A 15,041-nucleotide genomic window follows, 5' to 3' on the forward strand; every position below is an offset into this window, starting at 1 on the left:
GGAATAATTCTCCTCGAGGTTGACTTACTTTTTTATTATAAGCGCACTCGACGCAATCCTTTATATACTTTTTAACAAATTGAGTAATTCTCGGGAACCAATATAGTGCGCGGAGGTGTGTGGTGGTTTTCTTTTCCGAGAAATGCCCCATCAAATCATGGCTTATTCTTAAAACTCTGTTTCTCGAACCCTTAGGTACAAAAAGTCTGATTTCCCCTTCAACCTTTCGATAAAGTCTTCCCTGATTCGTTCAGCCACTTCCTTGTCTTGGAGTTGTAGTGAGTATACCCAGTCAGTTTCTTCGATGTTTATCTTGAAGACGTTCATATCAACTACTTCTGGTGGTTTAGCTGGTTCACATGGGTTCCTTGAAAGCGCATCGACGTGTGTCATTTGTTTGCCTGCTCTATGTACAACCTTACCGTCATACTCCTGCATACTCAGCCACCAGCGAGCGATTCGGGGTATCATTTCTTTCTTCTTCATAGTGGTTTTCAAAGCTTCGCAGTCAGTGACAATTAAAAAATGTTTATTAAGCAAATATTGTCGGAATCTATCAGTTGCCTCAACTACCGCGAGAGCTTCCAGCTCATAGCTATGGTATTTTGACTCATCTGGTGTAGTTTTGCGGCTGTAATAAGCAACAGGATGGAGGATCTCATTTTTCTTTTGCAACAAAACTCCAGCGATACCCTTTCCACTCGGTTTACCCATTTTTCAGCTGATAATGATGTTATATCGCCAGGTGAAAATATTGGGAGTACATCTGCAATATCTTTGATGCTGCAATTAAATTTTGTTTTGTGTGTTGTTTCTGGAATTGAAGTATCTGTTCTTCCCAGACGTTTAAGATTATCTGCAATCTCACGTTCTTTTTGAAGCATCTTGCGTTCATTTTCGAGGAGCACCCTTTGACGCCTTATAAGGTCCCATTCCCTTTCCCTCTGAAGGTGATCGTCTATTGTGCCTGATTCAGACAGTGAAATTGCAACCTCTTCACCGGGGTCCCCAACTCTAGTCTCATTCTCGTTGTTATCTCTGGAATCAGCCACTACATCTCTCGGAGCTTGATTTGTTTTTTTGTCGGTCATATGTCCGGATTCGAGTTATCATCGTTCGCTTGGTCCCTTTTGTTGATAGTCCCCTATCTTTCAGTTGGGACTGAAGTTCTTTAGAGCTAAGCTTCTCCATCTCAATCTAAGAAAACAAAAAATATGTATGTCTTATAGTAATGAAGTCGACCATGTATGCATATTCTTTGAATTGCCTGAATTCTTACTTCTGGCAGTAAAAGTTGACTATTTGTTTTTGTCTGACAATTGTAAACATAAAAGATTAAGTTTGTACATGTGGTTTAATTGACTAGTGGTCGCTCAATCGGTTTAATAAATTAATACTCTAATCAGAATGGAACTTGTTTGAGGTATCTTTCATTTTAATTGTCATTCATACAGTAATTTTCACCCTTTCAATTCATGATTGACGTTCATAAAAGCTAAAAAGCATTACTTCTCTGTTACTTTTTCGTATACCGAAAATGTAAACAAGAAAAACAAATGCTTTCATTTTGTTTTTGTTTTTTTTTTTTTTCAACATCTTTTACCTCCCTTGTTCAAAATGACACATTCAGTAAGGATACTATTTCGTATGCCAAAAGAGTAACTACTTCATGTTCATCTTTCAATATCCCTTCCTTTTCTTTCCTTTTATAATTTTTTTTTTTTATTTTTATTTCTTTCGTTTCGAGACTTTGAATTTTCTTTTCTTTCTCTTTCTTCGATACTTTTGCAGCGATCTTCACTCATACTGCTCACACCCAACGCATTTCGTACACCGAAACGTGTCGTCCTTTTTTAACAAAATTCTTCTTTTTCTCTCGTCTCAACTTATGTATATACAGATACACTCAAACAAGCTTCATCTTGTACATAACGCCATAGCCTAGATGCTTCGAATTAAAATTCAATTTCTCAAGAATACAATAAAACAATCACAAACTGTATCTAATATCCTTCATACCAAACCACAGCACAGCACTCGATAAACTTTAAATAACATAATCTCTCTTAATTATAAATAGGTACTATTGACAATAAATACCGTCTACTTAACTTCCAGTACGCGCGCAAATCATCCCACTTCTGATACTATAAACGATATAGTTTTATAACAATATATTTATTATTATTATTAGAAAAAGAAACGTTAATTAAATCAAATAAAGAAATAGCTTATTTTATATCAGACTCATCAGAGCACGACTCGTCTTATCTACCAAACTCTTCTCAATGTGCCTATTCCAATGCGTAATCATCGGCAGGCGGATTTGGCCTGAAACGATCTGGAATTGGGCATCCAGAGTTGTTACAAATACATGTTTTAAATCATGAATTAAGTATGATAACACAGGGCAGAAAAACGTTAATAGAATTCTATAATGAAGTTACAGAAAAATTGACATTAATAATAAATAAAGTTATAATGACATATGGTACTTATAGTGAAACCACTGAGAAATTCAATGAATCATATAGGAAAAATGCATTAATAGCATTTATAAATGGTCTTCATCAGCCAATGTCTGATACGGTATTTAGTATGAAACCTGAAGATTTGCCCAATGCACTAGCCCAGACTCAAGAGTTAGAAAGCAACAAAACAAGAAGTAGATTTCTAAATCAATACAATCAAAGATATAACATTAGAAACGAAACACACGGTAATACATTAAGATACAAACAAACACCCCAAAATAGTTATCAACAAACAAATAGGGATAGTCAACAGAGACCAGATCCAATGGAATTAGGATCTTCAATCTTCAGCTTATAGAAAGGTAACTCCACAGGAAATGCAAAGGTTTAGACAGGTACATAATAATCAGAATAATCCATTTAGGAATACTTACAATCAATTTAATCAAAATAGGAATTTTAATAGAAATTTCAGTCAGAATAATAATCAAAATGATAATATTAAAAGAGAAATAGAACAAAGTGTTCAATTAAGCTCCCAACCACCAAACAAAGTAAGGATAAACAACATTCAAGAGAATCATTTTTTAGACGGAACGTGGGATTACCCCACATATACAAAAGAATAAATAGCAAATGGTTAAAAATATTAATAGATACTGGAGCAACGTCTTGTTACACGTCTCCAAAAATATTTAGTGATAAGAAAACATTGGACATTAATAAAAGAGTAAAAACCGTGAATGGGTTTACAGCTATTAAATATTATTATGAAATATATATTTTTGATAGAGTGGTTCGATTTTACGAGATTGAGAACCTAGAAGCAGATTGCTTGATAGGTTACAATCTTTTGCGAAGTGCAAATATAAATTTAAATTTAGAAAGAAATTTATTGATATACAATAATAAAGCAGAAAGGATGTTCATGGATGGCGAACCATTACCATGGGAGAGTAATATAACACAAACAGGAAATGAAATTAAAGTTTCCTTAGAGTCATCAAGTACGACTGACTCACGTTCTATTTACAGTCTCGAACCACGTCTTAATAACCAAGTAATCGAAAAGTACAATCAGATCAAAACGTTGATATTCTGAATAAACAAGTTCGTTCCGTTATCGAAAAAATACATTCAAAAATAAATATTACATTGCCATTCCGTACAGATGTGGTGGCAGAAATAGAAACTAATATAGAATCACCAATATGGACAAAACAGTATCCATATCCATTGAGTGCTTCAGAATTTATAAATAAGGAAATAAGTAAAATGCTAAAAGATAATATAATTAGGCCAAGTAAAAGTCCATACTCAAGTCCAGTATGGGTAGTACCAAAAAAAGGGTTTAACGAAGATGGAACACCTAAGAGCAGGTTAGTCATCGACTTTAAGAAACTCAATGAACACACTATAAGTGACAAATACCCAATCCCAGATACAAATGTTATTTTAAGCAATTTGGGTAAACCTAAATACTTTTCAACGATAGATTTAGAAAGTGGATTTCATCAGATATTAATGAAAGAATCTGATATTCAAAAGACATCATTTTCCGTGAATAATGGAAAATACGAATATATACGCTTGCCTTTTGGTCTAAAGAACGCACCTTCTATATTCCAAAGAGCTATGGATGATATTCTTAAGCCATACATCGGAAAATTCTGTCATGTATACATTGATGACATTATAGTTTTTTTCAAAAAATATCGAAGAACATACTCAACACCTGAATGAAATAATAAAAATACTGAAAGAAGCAAATATGAAAATATCATTAGAAAAATCTAAATTCTATCAAACAGAGGTGGAATATTTGGGATATGTTATCAGTGAGAATATAATTACTACCGATCCCAAGAAAATTACCACAATTAAAGAATATCCAGAACCAAAAACTCTTAGACAGTTAAGAAGCTTCTTAGGAATGACAGGGTACTATCGTAAATTTATACAAAACTATGCTCAGATAACTAAACCCTTAACAATTCATTTAAATGGTAAAAATGGGAAGATATCAAAGAAACAGAGTAAGAAATATAATATAAACATTGGAAATGAGGGTAGAAAAGCATTTAATAAACTAAAAGAACATTTAGTCGAAAATGTAAGGTTGACACAACCAGATTTTAAGAAAAAATTTATATTAACTACTGATGCCAGTAATGATGCAATCGGAGGGGTATTGTCACAAGACGACAAACCAATTATATTCATTTCGAAAACGCTAAATAAAACAGAGAAAACTTATGCAACTTTCGCTATAATATATGCCTTAAAGAATTTAAGGAATTATTTGTACGGAGTTGCAGACCTAGAAATACATACTGATCATCAACCACTTACGTACTCAGTATCAAAAAGAAACCCAAATATAAAAATGAAGCGCTGGCATGCTATTATTGAAGAATATGCACCGAAAATTATATACAAACCAGGTAAAGATAACGTTGTCGCGGACGCACTAAGCCGACAAAACCTAAATATATTAACAAATTCAAGTCAAACTATTCATTCCGCTGAAAGCAGTGATAACATACAAATAGAGACGACATCCTTGCCTGTTAATTGTTTTAAGCAACAGATAATATTAAATAAAGGGAATATAAGTTCAGACAGTATTGAGACTTGTTTTAATAAACTGAAGAGGTATACAATAACATATACAAACACTGATCAGGCCATCACTCTATTTAAAAAATATATAGTTCCAGGTACAGTATGTATCTATGCTTCAGATGAAGATCTATACGAAGTTAAAAGTAAACTTCTCGAAACATTCAGTAATAAATTTTTACGATCTAAAATATATGCACAGGACAAAGAAGACCGAACAAAGAAGACCAGTTGAACATAATCACTGATACACACAAAAGAGCACACAGAGGAACTCTTGAAAATTATAATCAAATAAAGACAGTATACTACTGGCCAAACATGAAGAAACAAATTTCTTCATATATAATACAGTAAAATAAGGAGAAAAAAGGGGTAAATCTCGGAATGAATGTTAGTAGAAATTTTTTTTGCTCAATATCTTCCTTTTGCCATTCTATAACATATCTCAAAAGTCTAGAAAAATCTCATGTCCGCTTGTCGCGATTTCAAGGTCAAATCGCGAAATGCAGATTTTCAAAATTAGCAAAAATAGGCTATGGTATTATATACACATATGATACATGATTTCAAGCTATTTTTTAATGCTGATTCCAAAAAATCAAAAATCAAGACAATCTGACGTCTCTGGAAAAAGTTATACCTGTTTTTCATCTGTCAACTCATATTATTATAACAGTTGCAAACTTACTGCCGACAAACCCTTAAAAGTTATGGTAGATGAACCAAATTTTGCATGAAGATTTTAGAATCCATCATTATTAAAAATCAAAACAATCCATTACAAAAAATATATATACCTACGAAATAATGGTATTTTTTTATGGAGCGGCAAATTTTAGGATATGCACTAAAGAAGATTCTTGTTCATCTTAGGAATAAGTGCTAATAGGCTATTTTTTTCATTTTAATCTTTGTTTGGATATTCTTTAACTACCCTCAAAAATCTAAAAAAATCTCATGTCCGCAAGTCCTAATTTTCTTGGTTTGAAAATAAGGTGCAGATTTTAAAAGATCGAAAAACTTCACTTCAGATATTTGTGTCAGATCAACATGAATAAGGTGCATTACTTTTCAGGGATGGTCAGGTTGACTTGTTTGTGAGTTTTGTTGGAATAAGTGTTAAAAAATACCTTTAAATCATGTCGCTTATGTTGGTATACATATACAAATTTAAACTTTTCTTATTAATTTTTTAAAATATGCACCTTATTTTCAAACCAAGAAAATTAGGACTTGCGGATATGAGATTTTTTTAGATTTTTGAGGGAAGTTAAAGAATATCCAAACAAAGATTAAAATGAAAAAATTAGCCTATTAGCACTTATTCCTTAGATGAACAAGAATCTTCTTTAGTGCATATCCTAAAATTTGCCGCTCCATAAAAAAATACCATTATTTCGTAGGTATATATATTTTTTGTAATGGATTGTTTTGATTTTTAATAATGATGGATTCTAAAATCTTCATGCAAAATTTGGTTCATCTACCATAACTTTTAAGGGTTTGTCGGCAGTAAGTTTGCAACTGTTATAATAATATGAGTTGACAGATGAAAAACAGTTATAACTTTTTTCAGAGACGTCAGATTGTCTTGATTTTTGATTTTTTGGAATCAGCATTAAAAAATAGCTTGAAATCATGTATCATATGTGTATATAATACCATAGCCTATTTTTGCTAATTTTGAAAATCTGCATTTCGCGATTTGACCTTGAAATCGCGACAAGCGGACATGAGATTTTTCTAGACTTTTGAGATATGTTATAGAATGGCAAAAGGAAGATATTCAGCAAAAAAAATTTCTACTATTTAAACCCTTATTTGACTGGATTATATACAAATACCTGTGTTGTTTGCAACGACAACAAATACGATCGGAAACCAGTAAAATTTCCTATAGGTACTAAACCCATACCAGAAAAAGAAGGTGAACAGCTACATATAGATATTTTTTATGCAAGCAAAGAAATATACCTTACAGTCGTAGATAGTTATTCAAAGTTCTTAGTCGTACATCCTCTTGAATCTAAAGTTGGTATCGAACTCGAATTACTAAAAATTTTAAATATATTTCCTTATGCGAAAAACGTTATATGCGATAACGAATCAGTTTTCAAATCCGTGTTCTTTAAAAATACTTTGGAAAGAAAGAAAATTGAAATATATTATGACCTTTGCGGGGCTGTACACCTTGTCGCGATGCGGAGGCTTAGTAGAGGTCAATGACTCTTGGGACTAAAACATTCCCTATGAGGAGATTCGAAGCTAAGATGCAGCCATCCCCTCCCCTCCTCTACCCCTCCCCCCTTCTTTCCTATTTCCCTACTCAACTAACCTTCCCTTACCCTCCACAAACAAAAATTCCCAAGTCAAGGTAGTTGGAATACGTGCCGAGGACTGAATGGTGCAGGGAACAAAACATGTGCATCGCGAACGTACTGTCCCTATGCGATACCGGGCGACCTCGCATAGTTACTAGCCTTACGTCTCATGGGAGCTCTGTAGATAGTTGACCTTATATTTCTCGCCATACTCGTGGGATTCAAATGGAAACAAACAAACAAAAAAACACAAACCAAAACAAAACCAAAAACAAAAATCATTTACTGATTGACAACGCAATAACGGAGTCAGATGAAGAAGCTCTACTCCGCTCACCAGGGACTGATATGGACGTGGATTTCGTCGAACCACCGCCATATACAGGAGCCGTGCCCGTTCTCAATGCAAAGGGCAATCTAGATGCTCAGGCACCACAAGGTCCAAGCTCTATGATTGAGGGTAACGAACACGTCAACAAGCCCCAGCAGAAAGATTATTTCACTGGGGCTCAGGAGCGACGTATAGCTGCGCAGATAAGAGACGGCATTGAGCCCGAAGAAGCCAGGCGCAGAGAAAAGGCTAGATACGCTAAAATACTAGCAGACAAGAAGGCAGGCACATCAGTGCAGCCAACAAACTAGGGCAAAAGGGAACGGTCAGCTGACAACTCCCCTGCAGGAGCAGCCTCGAAGAAGCATCGTGCTCACGAGAAGACCAGATTCAGCCCTAATACCAGCAAAGACAAGCCCAGCAGTGCCGCCAAAACTGGATCCAACCATGGAAAAGAAGTTAATCAATCACGACCAAGCACATCAGGGGGCTCCTATCGGGATGCCACAGCCCAATGTAAGGTCGCGATTATGCACTTTCTCCATCCTTTACAAACACTTACGGAGCGCGAAACCAAACTGGTCAGAAAAAGCGTTCTGGAAGAAATGGACAAAGCAAACAAAAACTGTCCAGCAATTAAGTTTGTAGCCGTCTCGGACAGAGACGGATGGCTCTCGTTTACCTGTCACGACACAGAGACCAAAAAATGGCTCATGTCTACGGCAGAAAAAATAAAGCCATGGAAGGACGCAAAACTACGTGTCACTCAGGGCAACGATATACCCAAGCAACACGTTTGCGTTACTTATGTCCCGGAAGATGAAAATCTCACCAAAGACATTTTTCTAAATCGGCTTGGAAAACAAAACACCGATTTAAACACCAAAGGATGGAGAGTCCTCAGGATCATCAAAGAAAAAAGTGGCGGTTATCACGTCACTTTCTTTGTCGATGAGAAATCCAAGGACTCCATTCTGAAGTCAAAGTGCAAACTGTTCTTGAACTTCTCTCAGATCCAAATTAGGATCAAGGCAAACTCAAGACAGGAAGGCACTGGCACGCAAGGAAACAACAAGGGCGATAGTTCTAAGGACCTTGCAATAACTGAGGAAGCAAACACAGATGCTCCTACAATCAGTGGGTCAACGGTAGAAGTTGCCAACCCCAGGAAGTCTAAGACGTCTGAAGACTTATCTCGGACCGACGAAACCCCTGGGGATAACTCTATCGCGGCACCTGGAACTGATACTGGCGCTCCTGCCAGTAAACCCGCTCAACAATAACCATGGGATTGAGATGTATCCAAATTAATCTGCAGCATGCGAAGGCTGCCTCGGCAGTACTAAGCCACAGATTCAATAAGGAACACCTTGATATAGCCTTTATCCAGGAACCTTACATAGTGAAAGACCAGATAAAAGGCCTATCAGGTGAGCTAATTTATGATTCTAGTAGTGAAGGTAGACCTAGAGCTTGCATTATGATAAATAAATCTATAATAAACATTCCTATTCCACAGTACACCAACAAGGACATGGTAGCAGCTATCATCCAGCTGCAGACCTCGGAGGGTAGGTCAGAAGCTGTCATCTGCTCAGCCTACCTGGCAGGGGATTCTGCCGACCTAAGCTTCACACCACTGCAGGATCTTATAGACTACTGTGGCAGAACAGGCCGGCAAATCATCATTAGTTGTGATGCTAACGCCCATCACACTGTATGGGGCAGCTCCAACATAAACAAAAGGGGTGAGTACCTTCTAGAATTCATTTTTAAAAATAATCTTGAAATCTTAAACTATGGGAATAGCCCTACCTTCATGAACAGAATCAGGGAAGAAGTCCTTGATCTCACCCTATCCACTTCATTCATAGGTAATGCTATACAAAACTGGCATGTTTCGACTGAAACATCAATGTCAGATCACCGGCAAATTTGCTTTGATATATGTATAGAATCAAAACTCCCCTTAACGTACAGACAACCGAGAGCGACGAACTGGGACGACTACTGCCTAGAAATCTCGCAAACGGTCAGAAACTGTCCAAACAGCATCAGAGACATTGACAGCCTAGAAATAAGCTGCAACAGTCTTAATGCAACAATCACCACTGCCTACCATAATGCATGCCCAGAGAAAACGAAATCAGGCACACGAAAAACACCATGGTGGAATGCCAAGCTCTCAAAGCTAAGAACGCTGACCAGAAAACTATTCAACAAAGCCAAGCGCAATGGAGACTGGACCTCATACCGCACTTCTCTAACCAACTACAATACAGAGATTAGAAGAGCCAAAAGAGAATCATGGAAAAAGTTCTGCAATGATCTATCTGATATACAAAGCAGCGCTCGCATCCACAGAATTCTCGCTAAAGAGCACACTAATCATATTGGTCTCTTAAAAAACACGGATGGCACGCGTGCGGAAAATGGTCCAGATACGTTACAAATCCTTACGGACACTCACTTTCCAAACTCTGTAGTCATACCCTCAGATCTATCTAGTCCTTCTCCCCAGTTCAGGCTTACCAGACCAAACAGAGAGGATTGGAAAAGAGCAAGGGATATGTTCTATGAGGGAAATATAAAATGGGCAATAAATTCCTTCGACCCATATAAATCTCCCGGAGAAGATGGAATCTTTCCAGCACTCCTTCAGAAAGGAAATGAGTTAATTACACCTATGCTAATAAACATATTTAGAACAAGCTACGCATGGGGTTACTTACCAACAAGCTGGAAAGAAGTAACGGTCAAATTCATTCCTAAATCAGGACGAAGACCAACTGACCAAGCTAAATCCTTCAGACCAATTAGTCTTACCTCATTCTTCCTGAAAACAATGGAAAAGATACTAGACAGGCATATCAGGGACGGGCCATTGAAAACAACACCTCTTCACAACAACCAATATGCCTACCAGCCAGGAAAATCAACCACGCTTGCTCTTCAGGAATTAACAATGCGGATTGATAAATCCCTTAACGACAAAAAAACTGCAATAGGTTGCTTCCTAGACATTGAGGGTGCTTTCGATAACACTGATTATGCTCAAATACAACGCTGCATCCTCAGCACAAGGGTAGATCCTACCACATGCAGATGGATTCAACATATGCTCAGTCACAGAAAAATTAATGCCACATTGGGCAATGACAAAATCAGAATCACAGCTGCAAAAGGATGCCCTCAAGGCGGGGTTCTCTCCCCACTTGTACCACAGAAGTAGTTAATGAACTGATTGTCATACTTAGCAATGCTGGATTTTATGTTCAGGGCTATGCTGACGACATTGTGATCCTCATTAAAGGTAAATTCGAAGACACGATCTCGAATCTTCTACAAAGAGCACTCAATATAGTCGCAAACTGGTGCCTAAAAGTTGGACTTAATGTCAACCCTAAAAAAAGTACCATAGTCGCCTTCACCAGAAAAAGAAATAAACACAAACTTATAAAGCCTACTCTTTTCGGTGAAGCGATAGAATTCTCAAAGGAAGTTAAATACCTAGGGGTTACCCTAGACGAAAAACTCAACTGGAACTCTCATATACAGAAAACCATTGACAAAGCCAGGACTGCCTTATGGACCACCAAATGTCTAACTGGTAAAAACTGGGGTGCCAACCCCAAAATCTCTCGCTGGCTCTATACAGCCATTGCCAGACCAATTATAACATACGCTGCACCGGTCTGGTGGCATAAAACAAAACAAAAAACAGTACAAGCCAAGCTCAATAAACTACAAAGACTAGCTTGTATAAATATTACAGGAGCAATGAGAACAGCCCCCACAGCAGCGTTAGAAGTTATCACAGATCTACCACCACTCCATCTCCTACTAAAGAAAGAAGCCATGGTCAACGGCTACAGGCTCATCGCAGAAGATAACTCTAATTCCAAGATAATCCACTCTGATATTCTCACTGAATTAAATAGGGAAGAATTACTTAAAATATCTCTAGTAGACAATTGTCTCCCAAGATATTACTTCACCCAAAACTATAAGGTCACATTCCCCTCACGACATGAATGGGAACAGAACAGACCCATCTTCAATAGCGAGTCTCATGTATGGTACACAGATGGCTCCAAAACAAATGAAGGTGTTGGGGCCGGAGTATTCGGAATGAACACCAAAACTTATCTGCACCAGAGCATGGACAGCTTCAATTCCGTATTCCAAGCAGAGATATTCGCAATTGAACTCTGCCTCAGAGAAAACTTAAACAGAGCTGTAATAAACAAAAAAATTTATATTCTCTCTGACAGCAAGGCCGCACTCCAAGCTCTTAGGAGCAATGAAGTCACCTCAAAGCTGGTATGGGACTGTATACAACTTCTACACCAGCTTGCCAGTACAAACAGAGTTCAACTCATTCGGATACCTGGTCACAGCGGTCACGTTGGGAATGAAATAGCAGACACACTAGCCAGAAAAGGTTCCGCATCTACATTCATGATGCCAAGACCATTCTGTGGTATACCAACAAGCACTGCAAAACATTACATTAATAAATGGCTAAGAGATATGGCTAATCATTACTGGACGCATACGGAAGGTAACAGACAAGCCAAAAAATTTATACCAAACATCTCCCACGCCAGAACGAAACAACTCCTCACACTCAACAGGAGTCAGATTCGCATAACCACAGGCTTCCTTACTGGACACTGCTCAGTAAAAAAACATCTCAAGACCATGGGCATTACACAAGACGATACCTGCAGAATGTGTAACGAAGACGAAGAAACAGCAGAACACATATTGTGTCACTGTAATTGCTTAATCAATACACGTCGACGTCACCTCGGAGGGTATTATCTCGAAGCGGAAAACATTGCCGCTAGTTCACCCAAAAACATACTAAGTTTTCTAAACTCAGGATTTCTACGTGAACTCTAAAAAGAGGACATCACAATAGGCCCATCAGAGGCCGCAGTTATAAGGCGAATTATTCCCACCTCTCACCCTAATCTTAATCTTAATGTACCAGTTAGTCATTCTACGACAAACGGACAAGTAGAACGTACTCATAGTACATTAATCGAAATAACACGCTGTATTAAAGCAGAATACAACATAATAGATGATAAGCAGGCAGTGCTAGAAGCAGCACATAAATATAACGAAACGGTTCACTCTGTAACAGGCCTAAAACCCCAGGAAGTGTTATTCAACAAGGTAAAACACAATCTTAGGGAAATTTTGAAAGAAAAACAATTACAAATGTTAGAGACACATAATGAAAATCGTGAAAGTAGAGAGTTTAAGAAAAACGAAATAGTTTATGTGAAAAACCACGGCACTGAAAGAAATAAATTAAAAAAGAGGTTTAAAAGATCAAATATTAACTAACAAAGGTAAAATACATAAAGATAATATTAAATCATAGATTTTTTTTCTTTGCAGGAAATGAACTTCATAAAACATATTATTATTTTTATTACAATAAGAAATATTATTTTAATAAGATCAGATGTAATAGATTATTCTAGGAGTGAATATTTACTTATAGAAAATGGTAGTACAGCAGTTTATAAAGAATATGGAACGTTATTCCACATGACAAACATTACTTATATTAATGAAATCATAGCGGAATTAGAAAAAGAATCAAATGTAGAAAACTTAAAGTATGATTTTACCACCTTAAATTTAGACGAAAACGCAGAAATAATGTCAGAAATAACCCTTCTGAGGACACTAATAGATGAAGTTAGAATTACCAGGTTGAGCAATCAATACTATAGGAACAATACTTAGTTGGATATCAGGAGTACCTGACCATGATGATCATTTACTAGTAGAAAACAAATTAAATGAATTAATTTATAATAATAATAAACAAGCAACTACAAATTCACAGATCTTTCAAGCTATCCAAGAAATTACTAATGTTTTAAATACTGAAAAAAATACATTAAAAACAAGAAGATTACAAGAAAGAAACAAATTAATAATACTAGAGTTACAAAACCTTATTCAAACTATTGCTTTAAGCAAAGCTAAAGTTTTAAATCCAATCATATTAAATAAAAAAAATATTCAAGAAATAACAAATAATGAACATGGAACTATGTCAATATCCGATCTTTTAGATGTTAGTGATTTTAAGATTGTTCAAACTAAAGATGTCATAATAATATTAATAAAATACCCAATCATTTATAAAAATTGTAAAATATTTGAAACCAGAGCAATCGAACAAAATAAAGAAAAAATAATAATTGATAAGAATATAGCAAAATGCAATGAATCATTTTACAATATTAAGGATTGTAAACAAGAAATAAATTTATATTTTTGCAAAATAAATTATGAAAAATCATGTCTTTCAGATTTATTAAATAAAATTCCTACCAAATGCAATAAAACAAATGAAATTCAAAAAGAATTTGAAATTATAAAAGATGGAGCAATTTTTTTAAAAAATAATCACGCTGTAAATAATGATAAAATTAATGGTATTTATTTAATAACATTTAACGAAACTGTTAATATAGATAATAAAAACTATACAAACCCTACTCAAAAAATGTTGTTGAGTCATACATAATAGACCCAAATACTGAGCTAAAATTTAAATTTGAGAATATTGACACATTAAGTTACTTAAATATAACAAAATACAAGTCAGTTATTGGAATAAGTACTATAAGTATAATTATTGTAATTATTATTATATTAACCTTATTTTTTAAGAAAAAAGAAATCAAAATCAACAACAATATACCGATGCAACATATAATCAAATCAACGGCTCCACAACAAGAGATGACATTAGAAAAAGGACTTGCCTTGCTTCAGGCGATTCATTTTGAGCGATGGGGGGAGTTATAAACACTCAACTATACCTCAAGCAGGAAATAAGAGGAAATAATAAAATAAATAAGATCGCTAATGATCTACAAACATCCTAATAAAGATTACCGCAGGTAACAAGATAAAATACATAACAGATTATTTATGATCAACCAATCAAGATAATAATAACAAAACAAGATAAAATACATAACAGATATTTTATGATCAACCAAATAACAAAATAAGATAAAGATACAAAAAGTAATTAACCAACACTACCATATTTTATGATCAACCAAATAACAAAATAAAATAAAGATACAAAAAGTAATTAACCAACACTACCATAAACCCTGAGGACAAGAAAACCAACTCATCAGGATAACGATATAAATAGATTCAACACGGAGGAGTTTGCCAGTAGTTGCAGAGTAGTTGGAGAGTACTATGAATGTGAAAACTATAAAATATTTTATTTGT

The 15,041-nt window shown here is 35.5% G+C and overlaps 1 protein-coding gene across 1 annotated transcript; it reads left to right on the top strand.

Annotated features, from left to right (window-relative positions):
• Nucleotides 1-11,531: 11,531 nt before the first annotated feature.
• LOC129908777 (uncharacterized) lies at nucleotides 11,532-14,597 on the top strand. The gene is made up of 3 exons (XM_055985541.1): nucleotides 11,532-12,531; nucleotides 12,751-12,938; nucleotides 14,460-14,597. The coding sequence occupies exons 1-3, from the start codon at nucleotides 11,532-11,534 to the stop codon at nucleotides 14,595-14,597; spliced, it is 1,326 nt and encodes a 441-aa protein (XP_055841516.1).
• Nucleotides 14,598-15,041: the final 444 nt, after the last annotated feature.

Source organism: Episyrphus balteatus, chromosome 1, assembly GCF_945859705.1.
Source record: "Episyrphus balteatus chromosome 1, idEpiBalt1.1, whole genome shotgun sequence".
NCBI lineage: Eukaryota > Metazoa > Arthropoda > Insecta > Diptera > Syrphidae > Episyrphus > Episyrphus balteatus.

What these genes read in the sequence shown, in the direction of transcription:
- LOC129908777 (XM_055985541.1), top strand. Translation starts at nt 11,532, where the DNA reads ATGAGAACAGCCCCCACAGCAGCGTTAGAAGTTATCACAGATCTACCA. An exon ending in AGAACACATATTGTGTCACT is followed by an intron (nt 12,532 to 12,750) that starts GTAATTGCTTAA and finishes TTAATGTACCAG; the next exon opens with TTAGTCATTCTACGACAAAC. An exon ending in AGGAAGTGTTATTCAACAAG is followed by an intron (nt 12,939 to 14,459) that starts GTAAAACACAAT and finishes TTATTTTTTAAG; the next exon opens with AAAAAAGAAATCAAAATCAA.